Source organism: Cervus canadensis, chromosome 26, assembly GCF_019320065.1.
Source record: "Cervus canadensis isolate Bull #8, Minnesota chromosome 26, ASM1932006v1, whole genome shotgun sequence".
Classification (NCBI taxonomy): domain Eukaryota; kingdom Metazoa; phylum Chordata; class Mammalia; order Artiodactyla; family Cervidae; genus Cervus; species Cervus canadensis.
The window spans coordinates 38,201,973-38,223,935 of NC_057411.1; the positions used below are offsets into that span (position 1 = coordinate 38,201,973).

General features: G+C 45.0%; 1 protein-coding gene across 5 annotated transcripts in view; it reads left to right on the forward strand.

The window, feature by feature from the left end:
• AFF1 (AF4/FMR2 family member 1) overlaps window positions 1-21,963 on the forward strand; it is a 197,542-nt gene that overhangs the window by 94,993 nt on the left and 80,586 nt on the right. For 3 of the 5 annotated variants that reach the window (XM_043448188.1, XM_043448192.1, XM_043448190.1), the window contains 2 exons: window positions 3,038-3,161; window positions 3,555-4,466. In XM_043448188.1, the coding sequence (XP_043304123.1) occupies window positions 3,038-3,161; window positions 3,555-4,466 (1,036 nt within the window). The remainder of the gene's footprint in view (window positions 1-3,037; window positions 3,162-3,554; window positions 4,467-21,963) is intronic. The other 2 variants (XM_043448189.1, XM_043448191.1) reach the window with 1 other exon arrangement.

A 21,963-nucleotide genomic window follows, 5' to 3' on the forward strand; every position in this document is an offset into this window, starting at 1 on the left:
TAGAAACTCCACTGATGTAACCAGCAGAATCAGACAAGGGAGAACCTTGCAGACACCCTTGCAGAGCTGCGTCCCCTTCTCCGTGCGCCCGTGTGGGGTGTCTGTACCAGGTAGCTTTGCAGAAGAGAAGCTTGGGAGTTCAAGTTGCATCGAGGACTTGTGATATGCCCCACCCCTCCCTGCAGAAACAAAGTGGCCGTGAAGCAAGTTTGAAGGAAAAGCTGCTTTCTCATCAACCCGCTTAAACTTGGCTCCCATAGTTGGATGTTAATGCTACGTGGTTCTTTTCCTTGTTTTTCAGCCAACAAGGATCACCAAAATCATTGCAGGAATTCTGGAGTGGTCAACAGGTCCACTGCACTGCTGCCACCCAGAAATAAGTCTGTCTCAAGTGTGTGAGTTTCAGATTCTCATTAAAGAAGACTCCATAAGTCAGTTTTTGGTTTAGTTTTCCCTCAGCATTTTCAGTACATTGACTCACATAAATGGTCACATTGTTGTCCTCTTAAAATCTGATATCAAAATACCCCATCATCGAGGAAAAGTTTGTGCTGTCGTGGTCCAAGCAGGTAATTCTTTACTGCATCCCAGTGAATTCAACTGGGTAGGTTAGTCTCTACCATGCCATTCCCCTCCCCCAACCTATAGATTGAAAGTCAGTAGAAATAGCAGAGTCATTTTTTAGTGATTATAATTTTTTAAACACTGTTCTTACACGTGTCTTTCAGAGTTATATTTTAAAAATTACAAGTAATACACTGTTAAGCCTAGTGACTCCTTTTAAATTAAAAAACATTGAGTGTTTAGCTTTTATCCAGAGTGCTCTGCATTAGCACCAGGAGACAGAAAAATATGAGAGGTTCTGTTATGATGGGTCTTCCTCTTTTCACGGGGAAAGGGGAAAAGAGAGGGAGAACCACATGATATATCGTTAGGTGGATTGGAGGAAGCCTTGAGTGTGGGTGAAATTGGAGTCACTCCAGATAGTTACTGGTAGTTGGAAATTGGGGCTAGTGTATGTGGTTGAGAGAGAAGCAGAAGAAATTCATATAATGAAAATGAAAGCATCAAAGTCTGCAATATCACTGAGAAGCAGGGAGTAGGCTGGTGTGCCTAGAATATAGAGGTGATTTGCAGGAGAATCATACTTTGTGGGTACACGGGTCCTGGAAGAATGGTTATCCTTCAGTGAAAGGGGGTTCTGTGTTTGGGGGGATTAGAACAGGGGGGTGCCCTTGACCAGATGTGTTTGGGAAATGTACATGGCTGTCAGGTAGAATGCACATGATGGGCCAGCTAGCAGGCAATGAGGTCATTTTTGGGGTTGAAGTAGATCATGGGGGAGTTTTTAATGCCAAAGCAAGGGTTGAGAGTTGATTCTGTAGCAGCAAAGAGCCATTGAACACTTAACCAGAGCCTTAGGTCAGATTTCTTTCCATAAGAAGGCTAAATTAGAGGGATGCAACATGGGGGAGGCAGGGAGACCAATAAGTAGGCTCAGGTCAGGAAAATCAGAGAAGTCCTGAGAGAGGCCGAGAAAGGGGGTGGAGGGGAGGATGTCCAACAGCAAGGCTAGAATTTCTAAGGCCCATAGTGCCTTGGAGAGACAGCTGAATGTTTTTAGATTTATTCAGATAATAAACTGGGGGAAAGGTTCAGTAGATGTGCTAAAGCACGTCTATGAGGGCAGAAGTCTTCCAATGGTTTTTTTTTTTTTTTCTCCAAATAATTAAAAAAAAAAATTTTTGGCTGTGCATGGTCTTCCTGGTTGCGTGGTCTTTTCTCTAGCTGTGATGCATGGGCTTCTCATTGCAGTGGCTTCTCTTATTGTGGAGCACGGGCTCTAGGGCATTTGGCCTCCAGGAGTTGTGGCTCCCGGGCCCTAGAGCACAGGCTCAGTAGTTGTGGTCCACGGGCTTCCTTGCTGCGAGGCACGTGGGATCTTCCCGGGTCAGGGATCGAACCCATGTCACCTGAACCTGGCAGGTGGATTCTTCACCACTGAGCCACCAGGGAAAGCCCCTTCTTAACAGTTCTTATTTTCATTATTCTTCCATATCACGTGTGGGGTTGGGATGGCCTGGCCTCAGTTCTGACCTAAGGCAAGCCCACGTCTGGTTTATACGCTGAAACTGCACTCTTGTGGGTTTCCATTTTTTGTGATTTGACAGATCTTAACCCCTTCGGTGCCAGGGCTGATGATTTAGGATACATTTCTATGTGGTTTAAGTTTGGCCATCAGATTATAGGTTTCTCTGTGGTAGAGCTGACATCTAAAATCGGATTTTCCCATCCTTGACACTTGAAATGAGAAATAAAAATTATCTTTTCAGGTTTACATGCTAAGACACTTCCAGGAGAGTGGGCTGAAAAGAAAGTAAATGCTGTTTTGGGTGCCTGGTAATCTTTTAATTATGAAATAAGCCCTTTGATTTTAATCTTCCAAAATGTACAATACTGATCCAGGAAAACAGCCTTTTTAAAGTTCACATCCTGCTGACTTCTTCAGATGTAAAGCTTCCACCTCTACCTGGTATTTTGCAGACTGGAAGCAAAAATATCATTAATCTTGTCTCGGTTCCCCCACTGACTATAAAAGACTGTTCCGTTTGGAGTCAGCCCTGAGCCAGAAAGGCAGGCAGGCAAAATGAATGCTTAGGTTTCCAGAGCCAGGACCGGAGCTGGAGGGTCACAGCCAGTTAGTTGACTGTGGCCTTAATTTAGGAGCAGGATGAGACACTTGGGCTTTCTTTCTTTCTTTTTTTAGTATTTGTTTTTATTTATTTATTTGGCATGCAGGCTCTTTGTTTCGGCATGAGGAATCTGGTTCCCTGACCAGGAATCAAACCAGGCCCCCTGCATTGGGAACTTGTAGTCTTAGCCGCTGGACCTCCAGGGAGGTCCCTTGGGCTTTCTTTAAATTATCTCTCTGTTGTCACAGCTTTCTGAGCTGTCCTTGCCTCCCTCACAAACGTGCGTACGCAGTAAGGCTTGGATACTGATAAACTTTGTTTCTGTTCTTTTGTGGCGTCTGAAGCAGCTTGTACAATGAAGACAGAAACCTGCTTCGAATTAGAGAGAAGGAAAGACGCAACCAGGAAGCTCACCAAGATAAAGAGGCATTTTCTGAGAAGATCCCCCTTTTTGGAGAGCCATACAAGGTATTTCTTGAATACGGGAAAGTCCCATTTATCAGCATGTTTGACTTTGTGTTGAAAGTGAGTCTGAACAAGGGTCGCAACTGTGGAAATAAGACAGTTATCCTAGAGATTGTTTTTGAAAACAAAATATAAAAGTTCTCAACCTCATTAATCAAAATGATCAAAGTTTGTGGTTTTCTTTTGTAATGTTCGTGTCCTGTATTTAGTAATATTTGTCCATGGCAGGCTTCTCAACAGGGGAATTGAGTTGAAGTTGCATGTTAAATTCTGTGTTACACATTATATTGAGATGTTTCTTTTCTAACGGCATTATGTAACGTGGTTTACTAAATGGTGATTTCCCTTCTTGCTTTGTCCCTTAGTATCTAACTCTGCTGTCTTCTCTTTTTTCAGACAGAGAAAGGTGATGAGCTATCCAGCCGGATACAGAACATGCTGGGAAACTATGAAGAGATGAAGGAGTTCCTCAGTAGCAAGTCCCACCCCCAGCGCTTGGATGCTTCCGAAAATAGGCTGGGGAAGCCGAGATACCCTTTATTTCCTGAGAAGGGGAGCAGCATTCCACCCCACTCCTTGCACACCAGTGTCCACCACCAGCCCGTTAACACTCCTGCCTGTGGACCACTTCCTGCTGGTAACATCGGCCACCACCCAAAGATGGCGCAGCCAAGAATGGAACCAATGCCAAGTCTCCATGTCAAAAGCTACGGCCCACTGGACAGCCAGCACCTGACCCAGGAGCGCCTCGGTCAGGAGGGGTACGGCTCTAGTCATCACAAAAAGGGTGACCGCAGGGCTGAGGGAGACCACTGTGCCCTGACGACAGACTCCGCTCCGGAGAGGGAACTTTCGCCTCTCTTCTCTTTGCCTTCCCCGGTGCCCCCTTTGTCTCCTGTACATTCCAACCAGCAGACTGCTCCCAGGACGCAGGGAAGCGGCAAAGTTCCCAGCAGTAGCAGTAAAGGCTACTGCCTGGCCAAGTCTCCCAAGGACCTCGCAGTAAAGGTGCATGATAAGGAGACCCCTCAGGACGGCACAGTGGCAGTGGCCAGCCTCGGGGCAGCCCCTCAGCCACCTTCTCAGACTTTCCCCCCGCCCTCCCTCCCCTCAAAAAGCCTTGCAATGCAGCAAAAGCCCACGGCTTATGTCCGGCCCATGGACGGTCAAGACCAGGCTCCTAGCGAGTCTCCTGAACTGAAACCTCTGCCGGAGGAGTACCGGCAGCAGACCTTTGAGAAATCAGACTTAAAAGTGCCTGCCAAAGCCAAGCTCACAAAGCTGAAAATGCCTTCTCAGTCAGTCGAGGTGAGTGGAAGTTCATATCTGGGGCGATTCCTGCGGGAAGGAAGATCTGAGGGGTAGTGTTCTGGAGATTTCAGGGCAGGGGTGTCTGTGGCCTTTGTAGAGGGAGATTCCTTCCTGGCTTTAGGATCTTGTTGCATACAGGAAACTCAGGTCCGAGGTGGATTACTGATGACAGATATTGAAATGTGATTTGTGGGAGGTTTTGAAAAATCTTTTTATTGAGCCATGATTTACATACAGTAAAATGTAGAGCTGGTTAGAGGACAGTTACTCTGTTTTGAAAAATGTGTACACCTGATAAATGTATATACCTATACAACCCGGAACCCAGTCAAGGCAGAGAACAGTTCTATCATGAAAGTTTCAGAAAGGTTTTGAGCTGTCTTGGGTATTTTTGACTTTGTGGGGCAGGGGCATTGACTTCATTAAAGACAATATAAAGAAAACAATTGTTTTGGTTGATACATGCTCTGCCCCAGTTAGTTCTTCCTCAGATCCAAACCATAAAAACAAGAGGTCAAAATGTTGAAGGCAATGTATTAATTTTTAAAGATTTGTTCCCTGTAAATTGTAAGAAACTTTGAAACTAAATTTCTGTTTTATTTTATTTACCACCTACAAAAGAAGAGTGGGGGTGTGGTGACATCTCATTTGAGAGTGAGTCACAAATATAATACAGAATGTTATTCAACGATGGCTTTTTGACGAAACCAAAACACTCAATCTTTTTCAATAAAGAAAAAATTCATTTTCTGCTCTTTTGACAAACAGCAGTGTGGTGCTTGAATGAGGAGAATCAGGGCACCCGTCCTAGCACTGCAGTTCTAAATTAGCAGCAGTTATTCAAGTTCACATTCATAGGGCAAAGTGAAATGTTTGAAGTGAGTTTATTTTAGCACTTATCTGTTAAGGTAAAGCCTGTGGTTCAGTTGCATGTATAGACATTCTAATTTGCAAACCCATTGCTCAAAGACTTGTGTGTGCACCCAGATACCAGTGTTGGAAGGTTAAAAAAAAAAAAAGACTCCAGGATCCTCAGCTGGAAAGATAACCCTTATCTTGAAGGAAGAAAATCTGTTTCTTTGGGACTTCAGCTTTTAGTTTAGAAGAGGTTAGGATTCTGGCCATAGTTAACTCTTGAGCTGGAGTGTCTCTGGATATCTTCGAAATGTGACTGGTTTGCGGGCTGAAGTAAAATTAGAAATGGCTGGGGGCCGGGGAGGTGGTCGGAGAGGATGGTAGAAACGACCAAGATGGCAGAACTTTCCCTTTAACCCTGTAAGTTATACACATTCACTGCTGTGAGGCATTTATTGAACATTTTGTGCTGGGATGAGCGGTGGGGAAGGGCAGAGAATGAAGGTGGAGAAGAATAGAGGTCCTTCCTCCTGTGGTCAGTCATGTCTGACTTATGGTGATCCTGTGGACTGTGGCCCACCAAGCTCTTCTGTCCATGGGATTATCTAGGCAAGAATACTGGAGTGAGTTACCATTTCCTCCTCTAGGGGATCTTCCCGACCCAGGGTTTGAACCCATGTCTCCTGCATCTCCTCCATTGCAGGCGGATCCTTAACCACTGGGCCACTGGGGAAACCCCTATGATCAGTCAGCCCTCCTTATAATTCAGAAAGAATGTATTGGAATTTTCTTTGCTTTATTTATCAAATAAGGTCTGTTATATTTTCCTAGTTTTTTAAAAAAGGTAAGTGGACAATTTGACTTTTTTTTTTTCCTTCTAAAAGAAAACTAAGCAACTAAATTTGCTTTAAAACAATTTTAAGGCAAATTAGCAAATATTTGCATTGTCTACCAAATGCCCAATCATATGGGTAAGCCCAGGGTGGGTCCCTGCCCCAGAGAGAAGGCAGGCTAGTGTGAAGGTCGGCCTGAACACATGACAACAGTTCAAAAACTGTCTGCTACTAGGTGCATAGAGGGAGTCGTGAGCCCACGTAAATTCAGCCAACAGGTTTTCCTGTAGACTTTTTAGGTGAGAGGATGGCAGATAACATTTTGCGTTATTGGTTTTAAAAAAAAAAAGATAAGGCCAGTTGAGATGTCTCCAGGGTCTTAAAACTCCTTGGACTTAATACATATTTCAAACATAGGACCGCATTAGGTGGCCCTTGCGTATTTTCTTTTTAACTTGTTTTTAATTGGGTCATGGCTTTACAGGGTTGTATTGGTTTCTGCCTTAAAACAACACGAATCAGCCGTAAGTGTACATATTCTTGCATATTTTCTGAGTGGACGTTTTTGGACTGAACGAAATCCTCCATAGATTTGGTGATAAGAGAATGGGATTTTCTTTTTCTTTTTTTTTTTTTAATCTGCTATCAGCAAATGAGCAGAGGTGAACATTTGGTCTTCAGCCTCTGTTTGTAGTCAGCCTTCATTTTAACGTGGTAGCTCCGTCCGGCCTCTAAGCAGGGCTGTCAGGCCAGTGGCTGCTGTGATGCCCACTGTCTTGGAGCCCTTGGGCTGCGTGGGTGGCATAGGAGGATGGGGCTGAGGCTCGGGCAGATGGAGGGCTCTGGGCAAAGAACTTGTAATGAAGGGGAGTCAGTCTGGGGAGCAGGAATGCTGGTGCTCTCTGGCTAGAGTTTAGATTTGTTTTTAGCTCTTTTAAGTAAGATCTTGCATTTCACAGACTTACCATTTATTTTCAGTTCGTAGACCCAATAAGATGACAATACTTTATGGTTTTTAAGACATATAGATTGGATTTAAAAATCTCAAATTTTAGTATTCTGGTGAATCAAAGAAAAGCATAGAGGGTGGGGGGGACAGGAAAGAAAAGCAGGGAGCTAGCCCCAGAGCAGGTAAACTCTGACTGTAGAACAAGAAAATAAGCAACCTCTTGGGCTGTTTGTGGCCGTGGTGCAGAAGCGCAGAGAATACCAGGGCGGAAGGGGAAGTTGGCTGTTGATAGAGCTACGGGAAGGGACATGGGCATGGCTAAGTGGTTTTCCTTTATTTGCTGAATTTGTCCTAAGGCAGGTTGGAGGAGGTTTCCTTTCCTGGCTTTCTGAGTGTGAGGGTTTTGTGGTTTGTTTCTTTGTTCCCCCTTCCTTACTGCTTCCATCAAACCGTGTTGTTAAAAACGGACCTAAATGGGAAAGTCATCTCGTCTGCCTGGAGTCCTTAATTCTCAAACCACGTGCATATGTATGAGTTCCTTACTAATGTCTGTCCTTCCATTTCATGGGAAACACTGAGTTTGTATAGTTTAGTTGGTTCTCCTAGAAGATAGTATTCCTTCTGGGATGAGTCATGCTCACTGTTAAAACTTAGTCTCTCCTAAAATCCTACAGGGAAAAAAGTTACCACTGGGTCAACATTTGGACTAAACAGAGGCCAGAACACACAGTCTGTGCTGGGTTTTTCTCTGCCATGTTGGCTTTAGTCTTATGTCAACTGGAAGATGTATAGCGGCTTGAAATGACCCATCTGAGGGTACAGCCAGAACTCTGCCGTCTCGTGTGGATGCCTTCCAGCTGTAGAGTTGCCACATCAGAGATGGAGCTGCCCAGATGGAAGGCTGAGATTCCTTTCTAGTGCTTTTCTACCTGAAGGGAACAAATGAGAGGGAGAGGAAAACCAAGGCATCTCTGAGTGTTCCTAAGCGTGGACCTTGGGCTGGAGGAGCTGTGCTTAGAGGCAGGACTGATGAAACACATTTTACTGAAAGGGAGAATTAGAGTAAGCGGAGGTAGGCATGTTAAATTGTATACTGGATTCAGAATATTAGAATCTCATATATATTAAAAAACCTACAGCCCTTTCATTTTGCAAATAAAGCATAGAAGGGTGAAGGCACTTAATTTTGCTACAGTTTAGTTAGTAGCAGAGCAGTTTAGCTAGTAGAACTAACTACTCAGTTCTAACTAAACTCTCAGTTCTACCATCTTTCTACTTCTGCTTTTTAAATCTGCATGGAGCAAAGTAAGGAAATCAGATAAGATATCTCTCATTCTTTCCGACTCTTTTACACCCGATGAACTATAGCCCACCAGGCTCCTCTGTCCATGGGATTCTCCAGGCAAGAATACTGGAATGGGTTGCCATTTCCTTCTCCAGGGGATCTTCCCTGCCCAGAGATGGAACCCAGGTCTCCCACATTGCAGGCAGATTCTTTACCATCTGAGCCACCAAGGAAGCCCCAAGTCAGAATGAGAAGTAAATCAGAAAGAGAAAAGCAAATACCATGTATTAATGCATATATATGGAATCTAGAAAAACGGTACAGATGAACCTGTTTGCAGGGCAGGAATAGATGTGCAGACAGGGAGAATGGATGTGTGAGGGGAAGGAGGGTGGGGTGAACTGGGAGGTTAAGACTGATGCATATTCACACCACCCCGTGAAAAATAGCGAGTGGGAAGCAGTTGCATAGCACTGGGAGCTTAGCTTCGCGCTCTGTGGTGGCCTGCATGGGTGGGAAGGGGTGGGAGGGAAGGTCAAGAGGGAGTGGAGACATATATATAGCTGATTCACTTAATAGTATAGCAGAAATGAACACAGCATTGTAAAGCAATTCTACTCCCTCAAAAAAAAATATTCTTGGAGACCACTGGAGGGTCTTGAGCAGGAGAATGATATATCTGCTTTCTTTATTTTTGAAAAGGATCACTTTGGCTTCTGGGTGGAGAATGGCTTGGAGGGACAAAGGTGACCGAAGTAGGGAGGCCAGACTGTGGGGCTAGGAGATGCCGATGGCTTGGAGTTAGGATAACGGTAGTGGATGTGGTGAGAAGCAGACAGATTCCAGATATATTGGGCAGGGCTTTGTGATTGAATGGAGATGTGAGTGGGCTTGAGGTGTGAGTGAAAGTGAGACATCAAGGAAGGATCTATTTTTGGAGGGGTGGATGGGGGCAATAATGCCTTGCAACAAAATGGGATCTTAGTTCCCCGACCAGGAATTGAACCTTTGTCCCTTGCATTGAGAGCTTGGAGTCTCAACCACTGAATCACCAGGGAAGTCCTGAGGAAGTTGCTATTAGAAAGGTTTGGGTGGTGAGACGATACCTGCTCCAGAGATGGAGTTGACCTGGGCCGAACAGGTTTGGAGGGAAAACCAGGAGCTCTGGGTAGATCGTACATTATGTTTGAGATACCGTTTAGTATCTAGGTAGACAGAACACGTTGACCATGGTCAGTAGTAGACCAGCCCAGAGAAAACATTAAGACTGGGTGTTTGTGGCGGGGTAAGAATCACAGGATTGGAAATAAATGAAATGGATCCAGCATTCAATAAGCACATGGCACAGGTCAGTCAAATGGGAAAAATAGGAAAAGGGATGACGAACCACTCCAAGAAGTCCATCTTAGAATGAGCAGTGGCCTCTGGTTCAGCCATGGGTCTTGGGACAAGCACGAGCAGAATTTGCCCTCTGCTGGGACAGAACCTCCAGCAGCCATGGACCCGCTCTCAGGAGGGGAGTCGGGTCCTCCCGGGGAGAGCCTTCAGTTGCTTGACTCCGTGGGCTCATTTTAAGGAGTTATCTGTGGGTGTCATGGTCTTGCTCTTAAGACATTCATGATTCTATGGTAGACTTTTCAAAACAACTAATACAGACGTTCACACTGGTCACTGGGACTCCATTTTGAACCACTTTACATAGCTTAAATCCTGGAAGTTTCACACAAGATGAATGGAAATCATAACACACAAGAAATCTCATCTTAGCACTGGAAATAAATTAGGGCTGTGTTTGCATGTAGTGAGGGTTTGAAGTTTGGGGACCAGGCAGGTGCAGCTGAAGAGGCCCTCAACCAGGCTCTCCCTGGCTCAGTTCTACAACCTGTGGCGAGCTCAGGGGTGGGAAGAAATGGGGTCCTACTGGGTCTTTGGCAACAAAAAAATCAAAGATCATCTTGGAAATGTGAGAATCTGCTTATAGATGAAGGGAAATGATAGGTTTCTATTTTTTCCACTCAAGGTTTGAAGTGTATGTGTAAATATCTCAAGTATCTTAACTTAACGAAAATAAGTCCCTGGAACCCAGCAAAGTTTACTGTCAGTTTAAATTTGCTTCTGCTGCTACATGCTCATATGGTCCTACGTCATTCCCCTCCAGAGAAATCTGGCTTTGAGATCTGATGGTTTCTCATTTCTGCAAAGCAATTGCTCTTCGCTGTGGCCTCTCATGACATCATTTGGGAACATTTTCTGATACCAAATCCTTCAACCTCCTTTCAAGACTCAGGTGTCACCTGCAGCTGTGAATTCATTGTTGGACTACCTTAACGCATGGCAACTCTTAAATTACACCTTCCATTTTAAGTAAACCGCCAGCCTCGTAGCGTGGAGTAATCCACAGTGGAAAACTGTGATAAATGATTCCCTTTGTGTTCGTGCATAGTCTTCCCTACTTTTTTGTTTAGCTCTCTTACTATCTTATATTCTGAAAAGAGGAACTTCCCCGTTATGAAATGATCTATCCCCTTAAGAGGTTCACTTCTGCTCTGTCGATGGTGTATATCCTGCTGATGCATCACTCAGAGTATTGTTAAGTTCCCCCCTTCCATGTCCCGTCATTAGTTCCGTACTTTAATATATCTTCAGCACCTGGAGTATGGCAAGCCTGGTGCTGAGGGGTTACAGTGGTGGGCAAATCCCAGGTGATTTCTGTCCTCTTGGACCTTAACTATCTAGTTAGACACTGACACTGTTCAAATAACCACTCAGATCAATGTGTGAGAACTCTGGCAGGTTCTATTAGCCCTATAATGTAAGTGGATCTAATCTAATTCTATCATATGAGGGAATTTGCAAACTGTTATTATTGGGACTCCCCTGTGGCGTTGGTGGTCAAGAACCCACCTGCCAATGCAGGAGATATAAGAGATGCAGGTTTGATCCCTGATTTGGGAGGATCCCTTGGAGAAAGAAATGGCAACCCCCTCCAGTATTCTTGCCTGGAGAATCCCATGGATAGCAGGAGCCTGGAGGGCTACAGTCCATGGTGTTGCAAAGAGTGGGACACGACTGAAGTGACTTAACACAACACAAAAACTATTATAAGATCCAAAAGGGGGGATTGTGGCTTAGAATGTGGGTGCTTAGGGAAGACTCCTCAGGGGAAGTATTGAGTGAGATCTGAATGGTGAGTGGAACTGAAGAAAAGGAGAAGTTACCTTAGACCATGCTACCTGCTATAACAAAATGCCGCAGATTGAATGGCTTGTAAACTGTAGAAATTCATTTCTCACAGTTCTGGAGGCTGAAAGTCCAAGATCAGGCCATCAGCATGGTCACGTTCTCATGAGGGCTCTCTTGTGGGTTCCCAGCCGATGCCCTCTTGGTGCGTCCTTACATGGTGGGAGGGGCTAGGACTTTCTCTGAAACTTTTCTTTTCTTTTTTTTGGCTATTCAAAATTATTTAATTACAAGGCTGGATAATTAGAAAAGAATTTTCCTTTCAAAATACTCTGTGAAACTTTTCAAAGGCATCAATTCCATTTCTGAGGACTCTACCCTCACAACTTAAGCATCTGCCTGAGGCCCCCACCCCTTACTGTCATCACCTTTGGGAGACAGGATCTCAGCCTGCCTCCTGGGGGCACAGCAGCATCCAGGCTCTACAGTAGGTGCGTTAGGAGTTAAACCATATCAGTATTCCAAGCAGAGGGCAAGTATGCCAGTGGTTTATGCTGCATGATGTACAGAGACCGTTGGAAGTTTTCTTGGGTTATAAACCCTGGACTGTAGATCAAAGGGAATTTGTGCATTCATTTTATGCATTCATTCTGAAACTCAGTGGCAGGTTTGAATCACCTGGGGGAAGCTGGTTAAAAATACAAATGTCTAAAAATAAAAATTCCTGGGCCCCATCATAGAAAATTCAGCAAGTGTACAGGTGGACTCAAGTGTTTGTAGCTGATTCTCACGAGGTTTCTCCTAGAGCCTGGAAATTGTTTCAGAAGGACTGATAACAAGCCACAAGAAGTTCAAGAAGAGCCCCCTTCCTGGGGGTTCTGGGGTCTCCCATGTGGACCCTGAGACCAAAAGATCTGCTGAATTGGTGAGTCTGCTTGTGCTGAGCAGAACATGAGAGGAACCACAGGGAAGAAATAAGGGGCTAGCACCCGCAAGCCTACATTCACACTTTCTCTACAGCTCATGTATTATTTTTTTCTTTTTTTCCTTGCGTGCTAAGTTACTTCAATCGTGTCCAACTCTTTGTGACCCTGTGGACTGTAAGCCCATCAGGCTCCTCTTTCCATGGGGATTCTCCTGTCAAGAAATGCTAGAGTGGTTTGCCATGCCATCTTCCAGGGGATCTTCCCTGCCCAGGGATCAAACCCGTGTCTCTTCTGTCTCCAGTTTCTTTTGGCAGGTAGCCCCACCTGGGAAGCCCTTTTTTCCTTGAGTCTCCAACATTTTCAAGCTCATGGGGGAAAGTTAAGATTCTGATACAAACTTATTTAGCCTCACTCAGTTTCCTAATAATATTTGTATTACAGTAGCTCTTTTATTGCAAATTTAGATTAGATTCCATGAGCTAGAGCTCAGTTAACTTGGGCAGACCTATGTGACTTACATGTTTGTGAGGAAGACGATGGCAGAGCGAAAAAGGTTGTCTGTGTGCACAGTTCTTCGAGGATGTTGAGAGTCTGAGGCAGAGTACTTTCTACTTATGAGAAATAATGAATAGTGACTAACCTGTATCTGCTTGGCTAAATTTTAGATCCCCAAATATCTAAATATAGAAGTTTAAAAATAGTGGCAAATGACTGACAAGTTTGAGTTGAAGCTGCAAACAGTCCAAGGGCCAGACTGGACCTGCAGACTGTTTTGTTTTGCCTATATAATGTGTTTCTTTCTTTTTTCCCTCCCCTTTGAGCCAGTATTTACAAAATGGAGAAATCTGGTGAAAAATCAGATTTTCTGTTTCGCCAGCTAGAACTGAGTAGATGTTGCCACCTTCAATTTCCTGATCCTGGCATTTTTTTTTTTTTTTTCTCTTCAGTTTGAAGAAACTCTTTAAACTCTGAAGGAAACATTTTAAATAACAGAAGCAAAATATTTTTGAAAAAGGAGCTCTAAAATTGCTAGAAATGAGTTGGTGCAAAGAATAGAATTGCTTAAAGAGCAAGAAGACAGCCTACGATTGAACCTGGAACATCGTTTTGGGTGGTATTAACTGGAGTTGTTTTCTTCGTAGGTTTTACTTTCCTTCTCATGATGCCAGAAGTACATTTGGTACCAGGATAAGAAATTCCTGTTCCTCTTTGTTGTTTTCACACTTGAGATGTTTGCGGAGGGTTATTGGATCCCCCCTGGGTCCCTCACGCTGTGCCTCTGCCAAGGTGGAGACGTTCACTGCTTTAGAATCTTTCCAGGCCGTGTGCTCTCCCAGGCTCTTGCAGAGCCACCCGAGTCGTTGCAGCTCTTCTCTGGATTAATTGTGTTTTATTTTCAGCCAGCTGATAATCTTCAGGGACAGAAAACCAGATATTCCAAGGGGAGTCCTGTTGATGACCCAGTTAGTGGTCTTGACTGAGGCTCTGGAGGGAGTGGCTGGTATGCATGAGATATTTAAGCAGCATGCCTTTAAAGAGAAGATCTTGCTTCATGTTATCATAACAAGTTTAGTTTTTGGCCTTGGATTTCTCCTCTCTAGTTGCCAAGATCTATTTGAAAATCATTTTCCAAGGTTAACTTTGCAGCACATTCACATTTTCCAAGAACTTTCTAAGCAGTTCTGCATGAATGTTGTTCCTTTTTAATTGTTGAAATCCCAAGGTCGACCGTTCTCCTCTCCTCCCTGCACACTCCCCACCCCACCCCCCTTCCCCACAGATGCTCAGGGTCCACACACATCATTAGATTTTTCTTGAACCTCATTTTATTCCCTGTTTAAGCTTGGCCTACTTTTTCTCTGCTTTTTTCCACCCCCCTAACCCTGTGGTAATTTGTCAAGCCCATTCTAATCTCCTTAATCCCTTCGGCTGAAAGCTTTTGAGGTTTAATGTTTTAATCTAGAGGTCTCAGTATTTAAGTAATTAGAGGTCCTACTTCTAGCTCTGTCCTTTAGATAAATCACCCTAGGGTTTGTGTCTTTTTTTTTTGTTCCAATTTATAAAAAAAAGAACTCTGAAAGTTCATATTGGGCGAGACTAAAGCTTTGAATTGCATGAATTAAGAAAGAAGGGCATTCTGTGCCTTTCAGAGTCCCTTCGGTGGATTCTCCTTTCCCTTACAGCTCAGTTTTTAAAACACTCCACCCCAAAGCAAATGTTTGCTATTGCATTTTAGAGAGAAAAAATTTAGTAGAATAATTAAAGTTTCTTATGTTACTTCCAACATTTTTTCCTTCACATGCCTGAGAACATGTTAACTTGTTAAAAAAAAATTATTTCTCCTATTGCCAAATAATCTGGACATTCTTGCAAAATGTTAAAAACCTTTTCTGTCAGGAACAATTTAGTCATAGAAGGATTCACTTCTTACATTCTAGGTTTCTGTCATTTTAGTCAGCCATGTTTGAACACCCTCTAGATACGAAGGGGAGCTGCTGAGAAAGACTTTTTAGTTGTTTTTATTTATAAAAAATAAATTAAAAAATAAAAAAAAAATAAAGACAGTCCATTGATTCATGCCATAAAACATATCAAGTATCACCAGTATGAAAAGAGAATATGGAATTACTAATTACCGTCACGTACTGTTCACTGTAGTCTTGGACACGTTATGACAGGAACTGCTCCAAATGCTTTCTATGTATCAACACTGTTACTCTCCCTTTTTACTGAGAGATTTACAGAGATGCGGAGAGATTCCTTTGTTCCACGTTCACCCGGGCTGTGAGTGCTGGATCTAGAATCCAGATCCTAGTAGGTTAGCTCGAGTTGACGCCCTTAACTGTGACACCTACGTTATACTGACTTTCAAAAGAGGAAGCTGCACATTTTTTTTTTTTTGAGTTGACTTCTGGAGCACTTCTGGGGCTTCCCTGGTAGCTCAGACGGTAAAGCGTCTGCCTACAATGAGGGAGACCCAGGTTTGATCTCTAGGTTGGGAAGATCCCCTGGAGAAGGAAATGGCAACCCACTCCAGTACTCTTGTCTGGAAAATCCCATGGATGGAGGAGCCTGGTGGGCTACAGTCCATGGGGTCACAAAGAATTGGACACAACTGAACCACTTCACTTTTACTTTCTGGAGCACTTTGGGTACTGGCGAAAGTATATTCCAGGCTCAATGATTAAGGAGAGAAAAGACATAAAGACAGGAAACGGTGTGAAATCTAATAGAAGTAGCTGTTCAAGGAGGTTGGGTGGAGGCAAAGGAGCTCGACCTTGCTGTGTTGTCCATTTATTCTTCTGTGCAGTGGGGCCAGTGGATGGAGGGCCGTCCTTATGAAGTGCTTAAGTCAGTACTAGGTACATAGTAAGAGCTCAGTAAGTGGTGGTAGGTGTGATTAGAGTTGAAATTTGAGCTGGACTTTGAGGAACAAGGTGAGAAGTTAGTGTTGAGGAGGCAGGAAGACTCAGAATATGTTCCTGGGTATTGGAGTGTAACTTGAGTGTGTAGGTGGGATCAGGTCAGAGGGACCAGGAGTGCCCAGGTACGGTGTTCCAAGATGAATAAAGCCCTAAACATTTGATGTTCAGGTGTTACGCAGATGAAGAGCCTGGGGAAAGAAAGCATTTGCCTGGGGGTTTTCGAGCTTTTCAAAGCCGGTTTGCCAAGGTGCGGGACCACCACCCGCCCCATCCCTGCCTGGTAGCTCCGTGGCATCCTGGTCACCCCTGAGCAGCCACCCTTCCCAGAGTTTGGCAACACCTGGTGTAAATATTTCACTTCACAAAGCTTGTGCGTGTGTGTGTAGTCACGTCAGTTGTGTCTGACTCTTTGTGACCCCATGGACTATATAGCCCACCAGGCTTCTCTGTCCGTGGGGATTCTCCAGGCAAGAATACTGGAGTGGGTTACCATGCCCTGCTCCAGGGGTTCTTCCCAACTCTGGAATCAAACCTCCGTCTCCTGTGTCAGCACGCAGATTCCTTACCGCTGAGCTACCAGGGAAGCCCTTACAAAGCTTATGCACTCGGAAATAACTCGACTGCCCCCCTCCCCCACCCTACCCCCCTTTTAATTCCCCAAGCCCTTGTTTATTTGCTTCCTATCGATTGTCACAGCAACCGTGTGAGCCGGGCAGGGCAGCTGGCACGAACCACCATCTAACATGCCATGGAGCTGAGTCTCTAAGAAGTTTTAATGATCTAAGCTCGAAAGTGTCAGAGCCGGGGGGCGTGAAACCAGGACCCTTGCCCTCTGGTTCTCATACTCTTTCTGCCACACAACATGTCTTCTCTGGAGTCAGGACCCTTTGTGTAACACTTTTAACAATGCATTAGGAGCGTTCTGTTTTTCTGCCTGCCTTGCGTTCGTGTCAGCATCTGACAAATGCACGTGTTGGGTGGCACGGATGATTCAAACGACAAGGTGATTTCAGCTCACCCTTGGTGGCAGCCATGTGGCTTGCTCTGAGGCCTTTAAGTTTGCTTCTACTGTTTAGAGGAGGCAGTCACCAGGTATAAATCTCAATCCCTTCCACCTACGATGACTCAAAAAAAAAAATTCCACATCCACACCCACCAGTTCGCTCTTTCCTTTTGATCTCTGAGAAGGAGGTGTTCTTCCTCTTGCCCGGCCACCTGCACACCCTTTCTGGTTGCCTTACATCTTTCTCCCGTCACATGGCTCTTTCCTAACAATCTGTAGTTCCATCCAGACCTTTCTAGCTGAAAAGGCCAAACAAACCCTTCCTCACTGCGGTGTCTTGCTCCGACTGCTTCTTTCTTGTTCCCTTTGAAGCTCAAGCTCTGGAGACAGAAGTAGGTAAATACTCTGTGCTTGCTTGCTCTCCTCCCATCCACTTTCTGAACCCACTGCAGGCTGGTGTGCGCCTCCATGCTCGGGCCCCTGGTGATGGCCTCCTCCAGATGCCCAGGTCCAGGAGTGTGCTTGAGCGTAGCCTGCGTGACCTCTTTGTGACTTCTGACACTACTGGCCGCCATCCCCGCATACACTGTCCTTTGGTGTTGTCTCCTCTCTCTTCTACCTCTTCAGTTGTTGTTCAGTCGCTAAGTGGTGTCCGATTCTTTGCAGCCCCGTGGACTGCAGCACGTCAGGCTCCTCTGTCCTCCACTGTCTCTTGGAATTTGCTCAGATTCATGCCCGTTGAGTCGGTGATGCCATCTAACCATCCCATCCTCTGCTGCCCCTCTTCAGGCACGCTCCATCTCCTCCAGAAGCTGCCTGTCCCACCCCTTCTTCAGGGTCTGCCCTCAACCATCTTTTCTCCTTCTTCAACCTTTCTCTGGTTAGTCTCATCTCCACTCAGGGCTTTAACTCTTGAACCACCGATGACCACCAGGTTGATTTTCCCAGCCTGAGATTCCCCAGAGTTTTCTGAGTTCTGCCTCCTTTCATGTCCACTGCTCACTAGGCAGTTCTTGTAAATGTTGCGGCAGCATCTGGCAGAGAACCTGAGCACGGCGGCCTTCACGTCTGCCTCCCCTGGGCCTCTTCACACACACACTCCGAGCTTTCTCCTCCTTCCTGGGTTGTCCGTCTCAGTTCCTTTCTGGTATCTTCTGCCTTATCCCCCTGGCAACCCAGTTGTATGGGGATTACTTTGTAAATGTCTGTGGAAAGACATGTAATGTACTTTGTAAATGTCTGTGAAAAGGCTTTTCCTTTTCAGCATTCCTCACCACCCCTTTATAGTTTAGCTTTTCTTTCTTAAAAATTTATTTATTATTTATTTGGCTGCACTGGGTCTTAGTTGTGGCACTTGGGATCTTTGATCTTCATTGATGCATGTGGGTTCTTTCTTTTAGTTAGTCATGGCGTGTTAACTCTTGGTTGCAGCATGTGGGATCTAGTTCCCTGACCAGGGATCGAATGCAGGTCCTTGCATTGGGAGCGCAGAGTCTTAGCCACAGAACCACCAGGGACGTCTTGTGGTTGGGCTTCTTGTCACTTATTTGAGCTCTTGCAGCTTCCTTCTAACCTGCCTTCCTGCCTTTTTTCTTCAAACCATCTGCCACACTGTTCCGCATGATAATTATTATATGAAAGCCGGATCAAGTTGTCCTAGTTTAAGATCCCTTGGAACCTCTCCATTGCCTCCAGAAAAAGAACCTCCAGTTCCCTTCTTACCTGTCTTTCCAGGTGTGGGCTGGGGCCCTCCCACCCGCACCTCCCAACCCAGACTCCTGAGTAAGGATTTCCCCCTCTGCTCCTGGAGCCCACACCTCCAGCCTCAGCACTTCTCCTTGGCCTTGTTTTTGAGGGTGGGGTCACTGGTCTCACATGCCTGTTTGTCCTTTGTGTTCAGCGCAGGTGAGGACTGGAGCCAAACAGGGCAATTTCCTGCCCTATGCTCAGCTTGAGAGTTCTTACCCAGTTTACTTTGATCTGGAGTCTGAAAGATCACCTCTAATAAGTGTTTGTTGGAAGAGACGGGGAAAACAGTTCTCTGTGGCACCGAATTTCCTGTTTTAGGACACTTAGGCAGCAGGCACTAAGTTCAATAATTTTTTTAGAGGAATTATTCAAATTACCATTTCCAGCCTGTTTATTTCCCAGGTCGTTCTAGGCATTGTTGGGTGTGGATTTGAAAATAAGCAGCATAATCCGATTAGTAGGTGTTCTTAGTAGAGTGCCAGCCTTAATTTGCTGTGCTTTTCAGTATTGAATTTAGAGATTAATCAGGTGGTTTATGTACTAGAAAAATTGAAAAGTAATGATTTTTATGTATCTGCTGTGTATATAAGTGCTTTGCACTAGTTTAATTAAGACTCCAGATTTCCTTTAGTGAAAGCGTTAGTCGTGTCTGACTCTTTGCGACCCTATGGACTGTAACCCGCTAGGTTCCCACTGTCCATGTGGATTCTCCAGGCAAGAGTGGCTTGCCATTCCCTTCTCCAGGGGAATCTTCCCGACTCAGGGATCGAACCCAGGGCTCCTGCATTGCGGGAGGATTCTTTAACCATCTGAACCACCAGGGAAGTCCTTCCTTGTGTCTGTGTGTCTGTGTGTGTATTTAAAATGTCTAAGTGGTACTTACAATAAAATTGCTGCTAATCTCCAAGGATTTGCAGATTTAAATATTTTGCCCTGAATGAATCACATTTTTGGGAATGAGCCAGCCATTTTGGGTAGAGGCAGTAACTCCTCTATACCACTTGGGTATCATTAATGGGTAGCCTAGTAACTTAAGAATTATTGACCCTGAAAATGCCCGACTGGCAGCCTGGGTTTAATTTTCTAGTAAGATTAATTATCTTGCAGTAAAGGGTAAAACAGACACTAGGGTCCTTTATGTCCCTTATGTTCTCTCAGGATTCCAGTGAACTAGTTGCTAAGATGAGGGAAAACACTGGTGTGTTGTTCTGAACCTAATTGAGTCCTTTATTGTATTATGAGTCACCTATAGTTCACAGATGTATTTCGTGCAAGTCATATAAAATAACTGCACAGTGGTTTGTTTTTTGCTTCCTTGGTTCATGTTTCTTGAGATCTGTCAGGCTGCCGCTGCAAACCCAAAGCTCTGGCAGGAGACCCTCCCAGGTCAGCAGTGAGCCTGCCTCACGCTTCTCAACATCTCTTGGAGGGAACTGAAGATGTCCACTCTGTGCACGGGGTTGTGTTTGCTAAGTCGCTCCAGTCGTGTCCAACTCTTTGTGTGCCTATGGGCTATAGCCCGCCAGGCTCCTCTGTCCTTGGGATTCTCCAGGCAAGAATACTGGTGTGGGTTGCCATGCCCTCCTCCAGGGGATTTTCCTGACCTAGGGATCGAACCCAAGTCTCTTAAGTCTCATGCGCCGGCAGGCAGATTCTTTACCACTAGCATCACCTTGAAGCCCCATATGGGGCTATCTTCAGGATAAAATGCGCCGGCAGGCAGATTCTTTACCACTAGCATCACCTCGAAGCCCCATATGGGGCTATCTTCAGGATAAAAGAGATCCTTCTCTTCAAAATGGGCATGTTTCCCAGTTACCAATTCCCTCTGTGGGGGGAAGCTTTGAACTCAATGAGGGCGCTCACCTAGAGGGGCACATCTTGTCTGGTGTGTTAATTTCATTATAGCATCTGAAAATTGGTAGGTATCACACTGAAATCTAGATTTTGATTTTTTTTTTTCCCTTAAAGTACTGGAAGCATTGGCAACGTAAGACTGGCATTTCTGCAGAACAGCAGTTGGCCAGCCCTTGAGGGAGCATGCTCCGGCTTGCCCCAGTGCTCCTATGCCCCACCTGCCATCTGCCCCAGCCCTGGGAGTGTGGGTGTCCTCTCCCTGTGAAGTACAGCATCTCTCTCTCCTGTGATTGTGCCTCCCTCTGGGCAGAGGGAGATGAGAGATGAGAACCCAGACACGCAAAAAACGCATCTTTTCAGAAAGATTTAACACTTATTATTTATTTGGCTGCACTGGGTCTTAGTTGTGGCATGTGGGATCTAGTTCCCTGACCAACGATTGAACCCAGGCCCTCTGCTTTGGGAGTCCGGAGCCTTAGCCGCTAGACTACCAGGGAAGTCCCTTGGTGAAACTAAAAGGGGCTTCCCAGGTGGCTCAGTGGGTAAAGAATCCACCTGCGATGCATGAGATGCTGGTTCAGCCCCTGGGTTGGGAAGATCCCCTGGAGGAGGACATGCAACCTACTCCAGTATTCTTGGCTGAGAAATCCCATGCACCGAGGAGCCTGGCGGGCTGCAGTCCGTGGGGTCATAAGGAGTTGGACACACGCACACACACAGTGAAACTGAAAAGGGGTTGATTTGCAGACTTTTAAATGAAACATCATAAAGTAGGTCCTCTGTGTCTTCTTTATCTTTTTGCCCATGTGTCCGAATGTGAAGATGTTTTCCTATAAACTGCTAAGTATGTGATTTAGACACTTGTTCGTATTTTAGTTGAAGAAAAACTCCCACAAGTTAGCCTACTTGAGAATTCCCACCCCACCCCCTTTTTTTTAGAGATTTCACTATTACCATAAACAATGAAATGTGGATTTACCCTCCTTGTCACCAACTAGAAATGCACTTTGCTTAGTTTTTTTCTGTGTGTGATGAGGGGGTGGATAATCATTATGCTCTTTTCTACTCCAAAATATTATGGTTCTTTTTTAAAAAAGAGTTTGAATTCTCACAATTGAACTGTGATGCAATTTCCTATATCAAGTCCATTAGCATACCCTTTAGTACCTTTTATTCTAAATTACTTTTCTTGTTTTTACAGTGAATGATAGGAAGTTGGTTTTCAACACCCATTCAGCAAACAAGAACTGCTTTCCTTCCTTTGATCTTAGCAACGTGTATGTGTGTTTGTTTTCGTCTTGTGAACAGCCTTTATTGGTTGCATCAGAGAGGGAGGATATAAAGCTCTGACTTCTGATGTGGGGGAGGGGGGCCAGAGACTCCATCACCACCACCCCAGCCCCCCCCCCCTCCCCAAGCTGGTCTTATCAAT